Source organism: Lissotriton helveticus, chromosome 5_1 (assembly GCF_964261635.1).
Source record: "Lissotriton helveticus chromosome 5_1, aLisHel1.1, whole genome shotgun sequence".
Classification (NCBI taxonomy): Eukaryota; Metazoa; Chordata; class Amphibia; order Caudata; family Salamandridae; genus Lissotriton; species Lissotriton helveticus.
In genome coordinates, this window is record NC_136065.1 from 392,492,255 (window position 1) to 392,508,044 (window position 15,790).

At 46.3% G+C, this 15,790-nt stretch overlaps 1 protein-coding gene across 3 annotated transcripts in view; it reads right to left on the minus strand.

Moving 5' to 3' along the window:
- Window positions 1–217: 217 nt before the first annotated feature.
- LOC144753177 (mucin-5B-like) overlaps window positions 218–15,790 on the minus strand; it is a 404,695-nt gene continuing 389,122 nt past the window's right edge. For all 3 annotated transcript variants that reach the window (XM_078640943.1, XM_078640942.1, XM_078640944.1), the window contains 2 exons: window positions 14,914–15,020; window positions 218–684 (listed from right to left, as the gene is read on the minus strand). In XM_078640943.1, the coding sequence (XP_078497069.1) occupies window positions 668–684; window positions 14,914–15,020 (124 nt within the window). In that variant the 3' untranslated portion in view covers window positions 218–667. The remainder of the gene's footprint in view (window positions 685–14,913; window positions 15,021–15,790) is intronic.

The window sequence follows — 15,790 nt, forward strand, 5'->3', positions numbered from 1 at the left end:
AATATAGAGTCTCGATTTTCAAAAAGAGGAATTAAAAAAGATACAACCAATATGAAACTTCATAACGCAATATACTTAGCTCAATTAAATATGAGAATATACCTGTTTTATTACTGTGTTTAGCAGCTGTGTAATAACAAAATAAGGGCAAATTCACAAAGGACCCTCTGTCTGTCATTCAGAATCATATATTCTAACCATCTCTTTGCTATAATGCTGGATATTTACTCTTTTATTGATGCTAATAACATTAGAATAATACACAATTTGAAACACAGTTTAACCATAATTTGAACAAAGGGGTGCGGTGCTATGTATGTAGGTAAGAGTTAGTGTACATGTAATTTCGTCTTTCGACATTGGATCATGTATGTGTGCACTTGAATATATGTTTGAATATGACTGTGGTCGTGAGACAATCTATTTTTTGTATTATTGTATGAACGAGCATTACGCTCATATGTGGATGTTCCTTGATTTGTGGGATATTATGGGCTATTTCACATAATTTATGTTAATTTCTGCATGTTTGTGGTGTTGCTGATCTAAATAATTTCGATCCTGTGTATGTTAAGCACTCCGGAGTGGGTGGCATATTCTGTCCTCTTCTGAAATCAGGATTGCACTTTCCCCATCTCTTCTTTCTTTCTCACAGTGACCATAGTGCTCATGCACATGGTGTTCCTAATAAAAAAGAAAAAAACACAATAAGTGGAAACACGAGGAAGTGGACGGATACCAAGTACAGCGCTTTCGTTAACCTTTAGAGAGAGAGGAAGTACAAAAGATCCATGCACAGCAAGGTGACTTTTTTGTCTATAAATTCCTAGGGCCTCATTTATGAGAAATGACGCATCGCTGCGTGAAAGCAGCGATGCGTCACTTCTCAGTGCGCACTCCTTGCGACATACCTGATGCGTCATATTTAATGTATGGCGCATCATGTCGCAAGGAGTTACAGATACGTCAGTATTTCTGACGTATCTGTAAGCGCAAAAGTGACACATTGCTGGTGTGTGTCACAAAAGGGACGCAACTCCAGCAATGTGTCCTTGCACATGGGGAAAGCCCCATGTGAAAGGGGCTGCGTCAGTCTTAGGCCTGCTGTGAGGCAGGCGCAAGATTTTGACGCAACAGTGTCCTAGAAGTGACGCAGTGAAATCTCATAGATTTCACTGCGTCACTTCTACGAGGCTTTTTGCGGTGTAACGCCCCCCCTGCATACATTATACCTGATGCAGGTATAATGTAGCGCAGGGGTTTACAAAGTGACGCATCTGCTTAGATGCGTCACTTTGTAAATAGTGCGCAGCAGGAGGCATGATTTACGCCGCCGATGCATCACAAAAAGTGACGCATCAGCAGCGCAAAACTGACGCAAGGCCGCATAAATGAGGCCCCTAATATTTATATTTTGGTAGTAAAAATAATACGTTTTCCCACAGAGAACAACATGGAAGGTAGTGCAGCTAGTATAGTTAAGAAGAGTTCCCACCTGACCGGAGGATCCCTGTAGACGCAGAGAGAAGATGTCATGCACTGGCAAAGTCAATAGGTTTGTCTATTTGAAATTCCTTCTTCCCTTGTGTACTTGTTTGAGTGTATATAAGAACGTGTAAACACTTGGAGGGATGAAATGAGTGCATGAATGAATAGATGAGTTGGCACAGCTTTTTTCTCAATCATTCCCGTCAACATTGCATTTCGAAGATTTAGTTCTCGTGTCTCACTCCTTCAAATATTGTTTGCTGTTATCAGCCGTAAAGATAGTCCCTTGGATTATCTGGCGTGAGGACCATAGCCACAGACTGCAGCTGTCTGGGCTGGAGGGACAGTTAAGAACAAGTATACAACAGGGGCGGCCTTAGGCATGTGCAGGCTGTGCACCTGCACAGGGCCACCAAACCCCAGGGGCCACCAGGCCAATATATATCCTTAATATAATAATCCTCCGAGGATGGATACATATTTGCATGGTGGCCCCTGGCAGGGATTTGGTGGCCTCCGGCTCTGTTCCACTTCCAAACACCCTGACCCCCCACTCTTCACTGGCCTCTGCGCTCCTCCCTGCCCGGACCGCCTCTTACGGGGCCCCCTACCTACGCTCCCTGCCCAGGGCCGCCATGAGCCTAGAGCCGCCCCTGTATACAAGCCTGCTTGGTAGAGGATGTCTTCCATCCAACCATGAGGACTAAACTGCAGGGTCTTTCTCAACTTTTGTCCAGGGACGACCTGCACTGTGATGCATAAGAGGGCAGGGGAGGCTTGTCGGTTATGGTGTAGGAGCATCACCCCCTCCCCTTCTGAAAGCCAGCAGAGGCAAAGGACAAAAATAAAATAATAAATAATTTTTATTATCCTTTTATTATTTGCCCCGCAGGCTGTGAGGGAGGGGCTTGGCCTCCCATCCTGACTCTGCCACGGCAGCACCATGGAGGAGGGAGGAGTGGTGGGCACTTCCAAGTGCTCTTTCCGGCTTGGGCTGCCCTCTGCGGTGGGCAAACCATCATTACCCTTAGCCTTTCTGCACCTAACTGCTTTGTACAGATGGGTGGAGAAACCAACACAGGCTCCCAGTCTATGCCTGAGCGCCGAACCAAGGTTCTCAGACCAATCCCAGTGCTACTCACATGCTGAGAATAGCATTTCCAGCATGTGAGAAGCGTTGGGATTGGTAGCTGGAAGCCTGCGCAGTTTGCAGCAGGCGCCTGACAAGGACGCGACGATCAGGAGCAAGGCGGCAGCCGTTGGAGCAGGTAAGTTTTTTTATTTTTTATTTATATTTTTTTTTTTGTGTTCCTCCTACCCCCGCTCCACCACTTCATAGTACGATTGGCCACTACTGTAAGAGCTTGAGTCAGAGCTATCTCAACTGACAGGAAGGAACAAGAATCAAACTTGTCGGAGAGCCTATGATTGTTTCAGGAACTGAAAAAGAAGAAAATGTTCTGACTTTGTCAGCAGAACACACCAGGTGGAGGACAAGCAAAAACTAACAGATTGTACAGGACTGGTCTTGAATGAGAACAGATCTGTCTCTGTGTCCAATTGTTTTGCAGGATCTGTGCTGCAAATTTCGGAGGCCAGTGCTGACTTTGGGTACGTAGAACTATCTGCTATCCTAATTGTGCATAAGACTTCAAAAAGATATGGTATGGGGGTGTATGTCTGGTCCTGAAGAAGCTTACTGGTCTGCAATGTGCCTTCCCTCTGCTTCCTCTGATCCACCAAGTGAGGAGATCGGTCTGCAGAGTAGAAGTAGAGCATAAGTAATATTCGTAGCCCTGTTTGGCCCAGCCAGAGATGGTTTTTACCTTCTTCAACAGTTTCCATAAAGTTACTGCAGAGTCTGTTGCACGCAGGGTCGGATTGGGATGAAAAATTGGCCCGGGCACCCCCAAAAAAAAGTGGCCCACAAATGCGGGTCGCAACCATTCATGCCGAAAAAGGTGATTTCTTCTTATCCGCTTCTAGTCAGATTTTTTTTTTATTGTAAAGACCTGCTGTGGGGGACAAAAGCTTCCTCCTTGCGCCGACGACTTGTTAATTGCACTGGTCAAAAGGCACACCTCCCTCAAAGGCTCGCTGACACCTTCTGGGGCCCTGGAAGAAGGTGCACCACACGATGGCGGCCTCCTGACGCCCTATTATCATTCTGCAAATAACAATTAATTGGGAAACATCATTTACCACGAAGGCATTACCACTACTAACGTTTACCACGTGACACTTACCACGCAGGGTGCCTTCCACGCAGGGTGCCTTCCACGACGTCTTTACCACGGGCTGGGGGGGAGACGTGGTATTCCTTCAAGTCGTTGAATATATGATGTTACCACGATTGCAAGTTCCACGTATGGCATTACCACGCGAATTTTAGTTCGCAAGTGGCTTTACCACGCTGGAATTTACAACAATGGATTATAACACGCGTAGAAACGTCCACTAAGCACAAATGAAACATAATGAAATTGATAGGCAAAAAAAGTATGTCTAGAGTTTGTAGTAACTGCTTAACCCATTCGATCGTTTTTTTCAACATTCAAAAACAACAAATTACCCTAGATTTATTAATTCTTTTATTTTACTGTGCGCTTAAATATTTATATATTTTAAATAAAGATTATTTACTTACCTTACACCTTCCCGTCTTTCACCAGCAGCCCTTCCTTCCATCCACCATCGAAACAAGCGTCAAAACACGTCTACCAACATTAAAAACGGACTGCTATTTTGACGTACACGGCACGTCTTTGGGGGAGGCACTTTCCTTTTTCTTCAGTGGTACTGAAGTGCGTATTTTTATTTTCGAAGTAACCTGCTCCTTTGTTTTTTTTTTTTTTTGGGGGGGAGACCCCCCCAGCCCCCCCAAGTACCCCCCCCCCCCCAGCCCCTCCCCAGCCCCCAAGCCCACGCAGAACGACTGGAAGGATTACCACGTCTCCCCCCCCAAAGCCCACGCAGAACGTACTTGCGTGGTAGTGGAGGTCGTGGAAGGCACCCGCGTTTAAAAGACGTTTTCGTGGTAAGTGACTCGTGGAAAACGTTATTAGTGGTAATTACTTCGTAGTAAATGATGTTTCCCCAAGTCGTTCTGCGTGGGCTTGGGGGGCAGAGGGGGGGGGGGGGCTCGGAGGGGGGCTGGGGGGGGTCTCCCCCCCCAAAAATAACAAGCAGGTTACTTTAAAAAAAAAACGAACATAAATTCAAAATATAAAGGAAAGAGCCTCCCCCAAAGACGTGCCGTGTACGTCAAAAAAACAGTCCTTTTTTTATTTTGGTATACGTGTTTTGACGCTTGTTTCAATGGAGGATGGAAGTAAGGGCTCGTAGAGAAAGACGTGCAGGTAAGACGTTTCTAGGCGTAGTAAAATCCTACGTTGTAAATACCAGCGTGGTAAAGCCACTTGCGATGTAAAATTCGCGTGGTAAAGCCATGCGTGGTAATTGAAATCGTGGTATAATCATATAACCGAACATGTGGCCTGCTCAGACTACCTCTCACCTGAAGCTGGAGCTCTATGGAAAACCAGCCCAGGTATTTGGAGTTTCTTGATCCACAGTCTAAAAAATTGGGGCCACAAGCTAGCCTCTGCCACAGGCCCCTCAGGCACGGGCCGATTTCCTCCCTGCCAATCCGATCCTGGTTGCACGTGCACCACTTATATGCAGGTGATTGGCGCAACAGACACTTTAGAAGACTTAGGCCTGAACATAAATCAGATCACTGGTTGCTTGGGAGTCAGTGGGCTGAAGCTCATTGCAGCCCAGGCCAAGGTGATTCTACATGGTTCAAAACAGATGTGTCCACCCCTTTTTTATGGCCACAGCCATCAATTATTTCCCTAGTCACAGAGCATATGGCTTTGCTTAGGAAGAGGATATGAGACTTAAACTTCATACTGATGACACAGTCCTAGACTGCTGGTTCTAAGATGTTCCAACTTTGAAGGGTCCTGTGCATTTTACCTTCAGCACCCCACAAACTAGTGGAGCAGCACTCATCAATTCAACATTGGGCAGTAAATGCTCTGTACATGGTGGTCTTTCAGAAAGATAGATGGTTCAACTGCTGTAAGTAACAATGCTGCAGGTTGCTGAATCACTGTATTCTGTAAATTAGACCATGTTTCCCACTGCGTAAGGTCCATCCAGTGTCTATTGGTAAAGGGCAGTATGTATTCACAGTTCTAAAAAAATTGTATTCAAGTGACTGCATGGAAAGTGACTTTTCTATCTGACGCAGATGCTCTGCCTGTAAAAATATAGAAGGATACAATTTTCAATGGACCACTGCCTTCTTGTGGTCGCTTAAACTAACTGCAGATTTCAGGTTGACTGGAGACTGTCATTGCTAGGACCCAAACTCTGGAATGAATACATCTATGCCTACGGAAAGAGAAGCCCTTGTTATCTTTTAGGACATCTGTTGAGAGCAGGCTCTTTTATTAACCTGACTTCACTGCTTGCTGTTACTATTGATTGTTTTGGGGACTATGTGTGGCTTAGTCACCACAGTATGGCGTATAAATAATAATAACTAAAAAAAATATATATATATAATAAGACTTGGAAGATCTATCAGGGGTTGTGTGAACTGAAGGAGTATGATCATTTGTTTTGCAAGATCCTTTGATGCTCCAATTCCTACAGGAAGGTTTTGGGTTAACTTTGTCTGTGGCCTTAGTTAGGAGTCATTGGGCTATTGGAGGAGGTTGGATGGAAGCGAATGGTTGATACTGATTCCATTTCCTAGTTTTTTGATTACCAGACCATAATCAAGGCATACTTGTGTGATTATGTCACCATCCTCTACCGGTAGGCGCCACTGACACAGTTTCACTTTCTCACAAAACAAGATAACATCAACATGATTGTGGATAGATTTGTATAGATTTCAATCCTTAGGATATGTTATGTTATGTTATGTTACATATTCTTCTATAGCGCGCAGCTGCCCCAGCTAAGGGGCGTCCCGGCGCTTTTTAAAAGAGTAAGAAAAACACAGCTACCGCTGGCATAGAATTGCAGCTTTAACATAACAAAGCAGTCTAAAGGAAAAGATGGGTCTTAACCGCTTCCGTGCGGCGCCGTAGCCGTGCCCTGTACTGGACATTCCAGAACAGGGCGCGGTCGTGACGGAACCGTTCCGTCATCAGCACAGCTCAACCGTGACTGATGACGGAACGGTTCCGTCACCAGCATCGAATGGGGTTAATGGCCTTTCTGAACATCAAAAGATCATTTAGGCCGCGTAGCTGGAGCCGTAAGGCATTCCATAGTTTTGCCGCCAGATAGCGGAAGGAGCGGCCGCCCATCCGAGAGCGCTTTATCCGCGGAACCACTACCAGGTGCTGGCCTTCCGATCGCAAAGTTCGCCGAGGGAAATACAGGGTTAGGAGAGGACAGAGCATAGGCGGAGATGCGAATTTCAGGATTTTAAATCAAAGGCAGAGAGCCTTGAATTGAATCCTCTTGTCCACGGGCAGCCAGTGGAGTTTCGTCAGGGTGCCTGCAACCGAGTGGGAGCGGGGGAGCCCTATCAATGCTCTAGCTGCCGCGTTTTGCACTCGCTGCAATCTTCCCACCTCTGCCTGGTTAACCCCTAGAAGCAGAGAGCTCGCATAGTCCAGGCGAGAGAGGATGGAAGATTGCACCATGAGCTGGCGGGTGGAAGGATCGAAAATTTTTAAAATAGGATTAAGGTTCCGAAGGATCCCAAAACACGTGGCGGCAACTTTTTTGGTATGATTAATAAAATTAAGGGAGGAGTTTACCCAAACTCCTAGATTTTTTACCTCACCTTTTGGCTCGGGAGGGTTACCTAGGATCTCAGGCCAACATTTTTCTCCCCAGGCAGAAACATCTTTTCCTACCAGCAAGACCTCAGTCTTGCTGGCATTGAGCTGCAGGTAGTTTGAGGTCATCCAGTTTGTTACTGCTGTTAGGCCCTGTTTAAAATTGAATGAGCTCAGCCCAGAGTCGTCACTCAGCATCCCCACCAACTGAGTGTCGTCCGCGTATGAGACTATTGATAGCTCCCACAGTTTGGTGACCTCAGCTAGTGGCTGGACGTAGAGATTGAATAACGTCGGACTGAGTGCCGACCCCTGGGGGCTCAATTAGTCGTTCCTTAGATAGGAACGGGGGGTGGAGACTCGGAAAGATCTTCCGGTTAGGAACGCCCTAAACCAATCCAGTGCCCGTCCACTGATCTCAGCCGCCTCCAGTCGATACAGCAGCACCTCATGTGAGACCGTATCGAAGGCAGCGCTAAGATCCAATAAGATCAGCACCGCCGTCTGGCCGGAGTCCATGATGGTCCGAAGATGTTCCGTCACGCTCAGGAGCGCTGTTTCGGTGCTATGGCCCTCACGAAAGCCATGCTGGGAGGTATCCAGAATGTTATTGGAGCAGAGAAATTTCGTCAGAGTATTATTGACGTGTGCCTCAGCCACCTTGGCCGACCAGGGGAGCAATGAAATAGGCCTAAAGTTCTCTGGCTAACGCAGGTTTTTTAATAATGGGGGATACCCATGCCTGTTTCCATCTTGTAGGTATAATAGCAGATTTAAAAGAAGAATTAGTAATCTGACAAAGAGGGTTAAGTACAAGCGTGGATGCTTCTCTAAATTGGGCGGGCTTTAGAGGATCCGCAGGGGAACCAGATTTGATTTTCCCGCAGAGTCTGAGGAATTCATCATGATTAATGTCAGGGATTGTCATAAGTTTGTTAGTTGGCTCGGTATTCGAGGGAATAGGACAAGGTGTAGCTGGAAAAGAACCATAAATTGCCCGTACTTTGTCTATAAAAAAGGAGGCCAGTTTTTCGCAATGTATGTAGGAGGCAGCCGTCGAAACAACAGTTTTTTTGGCACTAAGATCCTTCAGAATCTTAAAGATAGTTTTAGAGGGATTCTGGCTTAATCTGATCTCATTGGCATAGTAAGCGGCTCACGTCTTACAAATTATTCTATGATAGTTTTTTTGTGCGGCATGGTATTGAATCTTTATACCTGGCTCATCCGATTTTCTCCATTTGCGTTCAGTTTTTTTGCACAATATCCTGAGGATGGTAAGCGACTCATTATACCAAGGCCTCGATTCCTGGGAGCGAGCCCTGATCCAGTCAGCCAGGATCAGGGAATCCAGAGCCTGGGTAAGCCAGGTGCAGAATTTCTCGTAGCCCAGCTCGGTGTTATCACAGGCTTCAGGGGGGTCAGCTCTAAGCCGGGCATAAAAATCTTCGAGGCGTAGCTTTGGTCACGGTCGCTTATGTACCCGTTGAGCATTACTCATGCTTGACGGGTCGTGTATAGGTAGGGACATAATAACCAGCATGTGGTCAGACCAGGGAATTGAAATAGGCACCTCTACCGTAGCCTCTTCTAGGTTACAGAAGATGGGATCTAGTAGGTGGCCTCCCCTGTGAGTGGGGTTCTTAACTAGTTGACAGAGTTGAAATGCAGCAAGGTCGGCTAACAGGCCACTTATCTTTTTGTCCGTAGTGAGATCAAAGTGAAGGTTCAAATCCCCGAAGATGTTAAAGTTAGCGGTCCCTATTGCCAAAGAGCTTACTGCTTCCAGAAGAGCTTTAACAAAGCTACTATCCTGTCTATATATCAGGATACCTGATACAGTCAGGTGCGGGTTAACCCTAATGCTGTAGCGAGCACATTCGCATCCCTCAATATCCATCTTGGCGAAAAGGCATGAATATTGAGATTTGACCATCACCGCAATGCCTCCACCTCTAGACTGCCTGTTCAGAATGTGGGTTGAGTATCTCGGTGGAGTGGCCAAATTGATGACTGTGGTCATGTCATCCTGGAGGCAAGTCTTTGTGAGAAACAAAATATCCAGTGAGTACTCCTCATCCAGGTTGTGCACTTCCACATAATGCTTAGCCAGTGATCTAATATTTAGCTGCGCTAGTGAGCCGTTGTTGAGGACAGGTAGTGTTGAAAGGCGGAAGTGCCGTAGGTTTTGGGAGGGTAAATCCACAGGCACATTTTAAAGGGCCCCTCAAGTGGTGTAATGGAGTCCTAATACAGGAGGTCACTGATGTGTTAAGGCTTAGGAGTGTATCCCTGGTATAGGTGTATCCAGCCAGCTCGTCGAGGCCAGGGTCCCTGGCGAGAGGCGAAGTACTGGCACGGACGGGCGAAGATGGGCGAAGACGGGCTTGTCTTTGGCGCGTCTTAGGGACCGTCTGACTGGTGCAGGATGCACAACGGAAGTCTATTCACTTCCGGTGTGCTACTCGAATTAAACTTTCCTCCACATCAATCTGACATAAAGTCAGCGGTGGACCGGGGAAGCGACAGGTGAAAGTTTAAAATCAGCTAAGTGAAATAAAATTAAAAGTGCAACACTGCTATGTAAATATTTCCAGCTCTTCGCGCAGCGCGCCGTGAGCAGCGTCTCCTTACTATTCAATCAGCTGGGAGAGCGGGCCGTTGCTCCTTAAGTAGTACCGCCCGGGCCCCTGACTGGTGCAGGATGCACAACGGAAGTCTATTCACTTCCGGTGTGCTACTCGAATCAAACTTCCCTCCACATCAATCTGACATAAAGTCAGCGGTGGACCGGGGAAGCGACAGGTGAAAGTTTAAAATCAGCTAAGTGAAATAAAATTAAAAGCGCAACACTGCTATGTAAATATTTCCAGCTCTTCGCGCAGCGCGCCGTGAGCAGCATCTCCTTACTATTCAATCTATATTCATGACATTATGACATATTTTGAAACTGATACTCAAGGTAGTAATCCCAATTCACTTAGGGCCAGATGTATCAAAGGGTTTTACCCATTCTGTGTCTATGGGAAAATGTGTTCATACATATGGCCCTTACTGTTGTAAATGCCTTTCTCAATTCGCATTTACTCCATGTTGTGTTCTTATAAAGTTGTTCCCTCTTCTAAAATAATCATCCCTTGTTTAGTGTTCCATATACATTTCATATAATTTCCCAGATGCCAGACCACTTCAGAAAGAGATCCATGGTCAGCTTCAAGTTCCCTGAAGTTCGAGATTATGCCTGCCCTACTTTCACACTGTGTTTAGACTTATAATCAGTACTCAGTCTTTTTATTTTCGCTTATGAATGAGTTCTTCTAATTAACTGATTGATGCTAGTGGCATTTTCATTGTCGCTTTACATGAACCTTCACCAGGGTTTAACAAAGTTGATCACAGGACCTTGATCATCAGGCTAAGGATCTATTGTCATGCCCTCTTTGTGACAGCTTTCTTGTGGGGTTCCAGAAAGAACCTCTCTTAGTCCTGTATTATTCAACACCTCTATGCACACTTTGACTAAGCTCATATCTAGTTCGAACAAAGCGATACAAAAGGGGATGATGGACGGAGCATTTGAGCAAATCAAACACTCACCCCAGTCAACTGATCTGGGTTTAATCCATCACCATTCTTTAGCTCACTCTGCCACCCCAGTTCAGACATGGCCCTATGCAAATCAGTCTGACCCTGATCTGTTGACTGGGTGTGAGTGTTTGATTGGTTCAGATGCTCTGTCCATCACCATCCCCTTTTGTACCACTTTGTTTGCCATAAGTTGGCAGGGTATACTCAGACGTGAGTCCCTTGCTCACTTTGCCACTGGATTCAAGCAAGCCGGGCTGAAGACGTCTGAAATGCCAGAAACCAGTCCTTGGAAGCTTGTTTGCGGTCCAGGGAAGGCATGGCTTGGCAGTTCGGGCTGGACTGTTCCCATGAGGCACAGGGTAAGACTGATTTGCATATGGCCATGTCTGAACTGGGGTGGCAGAGTGGGCTAAAGAACGGTGATGGATTGGATTAAACCCAGATCTGTTGACTGGGTGTGAGTGTTTGATTGGTTCAGATGCTCCGTCCATCACCACCCCCTTTTGTACCACATATCTAGTTCTGAGCTTACATTTTTTACTTACATAGATGATATACAAATTCTTCTCCTAATTTATGGAAGTTCAGCCTTTGGGCTGGCTACTGTTCAACCCGGGCTACTGGTAAATCATAACCTAAGCAGCCCAATTACATAAAACTCAAAAGTAGTAAATATGAGGTCTGTATATATAGTGGCAATGAACACCTGGGGCCTATGTACAAGAAAATGCTAGATCGCAGTGCTACACCAAATTTGCCAGTGCCGCGCTCCGACATTTTCTAAACGCAGGGATATGCTCTATTTACACAAATAAGGCTGCACCCCTGTGTTTCCCCTGGCACTAAAAAAGCTGCTGAGCGCCAGTGCACTAGCGCCAGACTGCAGCACACATAAAAACAGGAGAAATTAATAATTTCCCCTCTTATCGCTATTCTAAGCCCAGGTATTACCTAGCCTTAGTTTTTTGGTGCTGCCCCAGCCTTGTAAATCTGGGGCAGCGTCAAAAAGCGATGGGTGTTGTGGTTGAAATCCCACAGCAACACCCATTCCATGCCCCTTTGCCACCATGGACTGCTGCAGAAAGGGGCATATTTACAAGGTGGCTTTAAGCCTCGTTAAGTGATTTAGCACCACCTTGTAAATATGGGGAATGGAGCAACGCCACCGGAGCGTCTGAAAAGAGATGCTCTAGTGGTGAAAGGGGCTTGTAAATAGCCCCCGTAGAGTCATGAAAATGTTGGTATGCGACCCTCTCGTCCTGTCCCATTCGGTCCATTTTTTAATGCAAACTTGGTGTTCAGCTCAATGCTGATCCATCAATGAATGTGTAAGTTGCATCTGTGTCAGCATCATATACTTGGCGACTTAAGTTGTTGTACAAAGTATCTTTTTGTAAAGTGAATGTTCACGTGTTGTCAGGGAGAGTTAAGTACAAGTAACAATGCTTCAATAGTTTTACTCTGGCATAGGTAGAATATTATGACATCTCTTTATCAGTATAAATTACCCAGTAGGATACAATAACACAAAGTTGACACCCCCTGTCTTCAATCAGAAACAACATTCCTATGCATTCTCTATTAAACCTTCCACTTCAAACCACCTTAGTACAATTATAGACTTCAAGCATACAGTATTCTAATACTAGCTACATCATGTGCATTTAGGTGCTCAATAGTGCCATAAGAGAAACCCTCACAACAACCCAACCTGCGCGTCTAGAGATAGGTTGCGCAATCTCTCAAAGTGCTATGGCTTTCTCTTTTGCAGAACCAACAGTACTGACCACAGCCTGTGACACACATACAACACAGACGCAGTATGATAGTAGGGTCCCCAACTGTAAAACTGGCCAAATCTCTCTCGCTTTGTGCCACCATCCGCAATTGGTGCTCACACCTTGACTACAGCAACGCCCTCTACGCCGGAATCAACAAAACTCTTCTAAGCAAGGTCCAGGCCATCCAGAACGCTCCTGCCAGACTCGTCCTTGGGACACCGCGCCACGAATATATGACCCAACACCTCCGAAGCCTTCACTGGCTCTCCGTCGAGAAGAGGATCACCTACAAACTACTCACCCACGCCTACAAATCCCTCAACAACATCGGCCCCAAATACCTCAATGACCGAGTATGTTTCCACGTAGCCAAGAGAAACCTCCGCTCCGCTGGCCTTGCCCTGGCGGAGGTCTCCCGTATCTGCAGAAGCAGAACGGGCGGGAGAGCTTTCGCCCACATCGCTGCCAAAACCTGGAACCTGCTCCCGGTCAACATCAGATGCTCCCCAACCCTCCACTTGTTCAGGAAGGACCTCAAGACGTTGCTTTTTGACTGACCCGGAGCTGCACCCCCCCTTCCCAGCGCCTTGAGACCCTCGCGGGTGAGTAGAGCGCTTTATAAAACACTGATTGATAGATTGATTGATTGACACCCTCGCCTATCAGAAAAAACAAGAACCACTAGCAAACAGTAACTGTTGCAGGGCCTCCAACACTGAAAATCGATAAAACCCACTGATACTGCAGCTAATCGTGGCACATGTGCTGCGGGAGTGCTGGTGTGCTTTTAGCATGATCGGTGCTGGCCCCGCCCCTCCGGGCACATGTCAGGCTGAAGGACTATGTCCCACCCCAGTCGCAGGCAAACAAACACTGCGGTTAGGAGACAGCTGGGATATGCCAGAGTCATTTACAGTCCAATGTGTCAGGAAGGGCCCTGGCGTGTCTAGAGAAAGCCTGTCTCATCACTCCACTTCATCATTAGCAGCAGAACCTTTTAGAGGAATGGGCATACAGGAGTGCATTCATGTCTCACAGGTAAAACGTCCCATTAGATGAATTCACTAACACGATATGCTGCCGCCGCAGCGCTCCACGCATGAAACACCCAGAGATGGTAGTTCTCTGTCACTATGAGGTTGAGATGACTGTGCCTCTCCTGGTTCAGAACACAGTCCAGAACTGATTATTGTCAATGACTCGGGCCTCATGGCCCCTTGCGCCGCCGGAACGTCACTTATTGTGACATTCTGTGGTGCAGGAGCCTGCTCCATATTTACCAGGCAGCACTAAGCCACTGTTTTTTGGCTTAATGCTGCCTTGTAAATATCGTTCCCTTTAACACAGTTTTCTGCGTTAAAGGAGCGTGCAATGCGTGTTGCTGGGGGCGTTCCCAGCAATATCCAAGGCTTTTTGACACTGCCCCAGATTTACAAGAAATCGTAAATCTGAGCAGAACCAAAAACGTATGCCTCCCCGGGGGAGGCGTAAGGGAGGTACAAAGAGGAGAAATATCTTTGATTTCTCCTCATTTTTCCTTTTTCTGTGTGCTGCAGAATGCAGCACACATAGAAAGAGGAAAACGCCTCTTGTGATTGTTTTTGTAGAGGAAGAAAAACATTCCTGCACAAAAATTATCATCCCCACTATGCAGGCACCCTTGCACCATGGTGCAAAGGTCCCACCCTGTGTTGGCGAACCGCAGTCTTTTGTGCACCTACGGTAAAACCTCATAAATGAGGCCCACTGGGGCCTAGGTTAACGCATGCACACGGGATGAGTGCAACAGATTTATGATATGGAGATACCAGGGCTGGAATAAATGCTTCTCTCCAGCATCTCCCCATCAGAGCCCGTCAATTACACAATAATTGCCCCAGGACGGGGAGTAACCATGTGAACCGGAAGTTACCTGGTATGTTTGCACTGGCTGACTATTCCAAAATTCGGAGAAATGTCTCGTCAGATTTACTGTCTAATTGAAGCAGGTGGTAAATCTAAGTGGGGTGTAGGTCAGTTGAGGTCACGGGAGGAGAGAGGAGGGAGGAGGGTGTAAGGCAATTGTGGGGTGTCGGAGTTTACTACAGGCTCTGACAGGATTGTGGGGGGAGTTAGTTGCATGCTTTCCCCATTCTTTGACAAAGGGACAAGTTTCTAAAAGCTCCTTTCACGATCACCTGGTGTGCACGTGCCAAGTTTCTCCCACATTCCCTTAATTCCCAGCTCTTCCATAAATAAACACTTACCTGCACAAAACTGAAAGGGGCAGGTAAACCGCACCTCGTAATCTAGACACGGCGATCCGCTGACCTGCTTTTTATTTACACAGGCAAGCCCGAATGTGGCATCATATCTGTTGGGAGACAGAAGGAAAGAAGGTGAGGAGAAATAACTCAATACACTTCCAACAGCACAGGCCCTCTAGCATGTGAACAACAGTGCTGCCCTCTGCTGGCAATTGACAGAAAATGATGTACAAAGAGGTATTTTTACAGTTCGTAAACTCATCTGTGTAATTTCTGGTTTCGAGATAATATGTTGCAGAGATATTTCCTCTCCTCCTCCAATGTTTCGAACCACCTGCTCGGGAGAAGAGACTCTCAATGAGTTTCGCATTTTTTTAAATTGCAAAACTGAAAAGGATTAAGAATTTGTTTGGGTCGAACTAAATCAGTGTCCCGGAAAGGGATCTTGTTATAGGGAATGTGGAAGGCGTCTTTTGATCTCACACTGGAGACCATGACGTATCGATTACACATTTTGAAAGCAACATTGTTCAACGCGAGAAACTCCTGTTTGTCAAAAATTCAGGAGTTATGTCTCGGCAAACAGAACTGATGAATATTAAAAGTCTCAAATTCTTCATAAATTATTTATCATTATTAGAGATGTGGACTGTTCAGGTCATTCCCCTGCTAGTTAATGTTCAGAGTCTTTTCTGGTTAAAACCTCATGTGCCTTCCTCGTCACAGTGCCTACCTATAACCAGTACTTACCTTGAACCGGGGGTTGAAGATGGGGCACACCACCTCTCATTTTTGGGGACCGACTCTAAATTTCCCTGGCAACACTTTGACCCATAGTAAGAAAGAGAAAAATACAAAAACGGGAAGGATAGAGGGG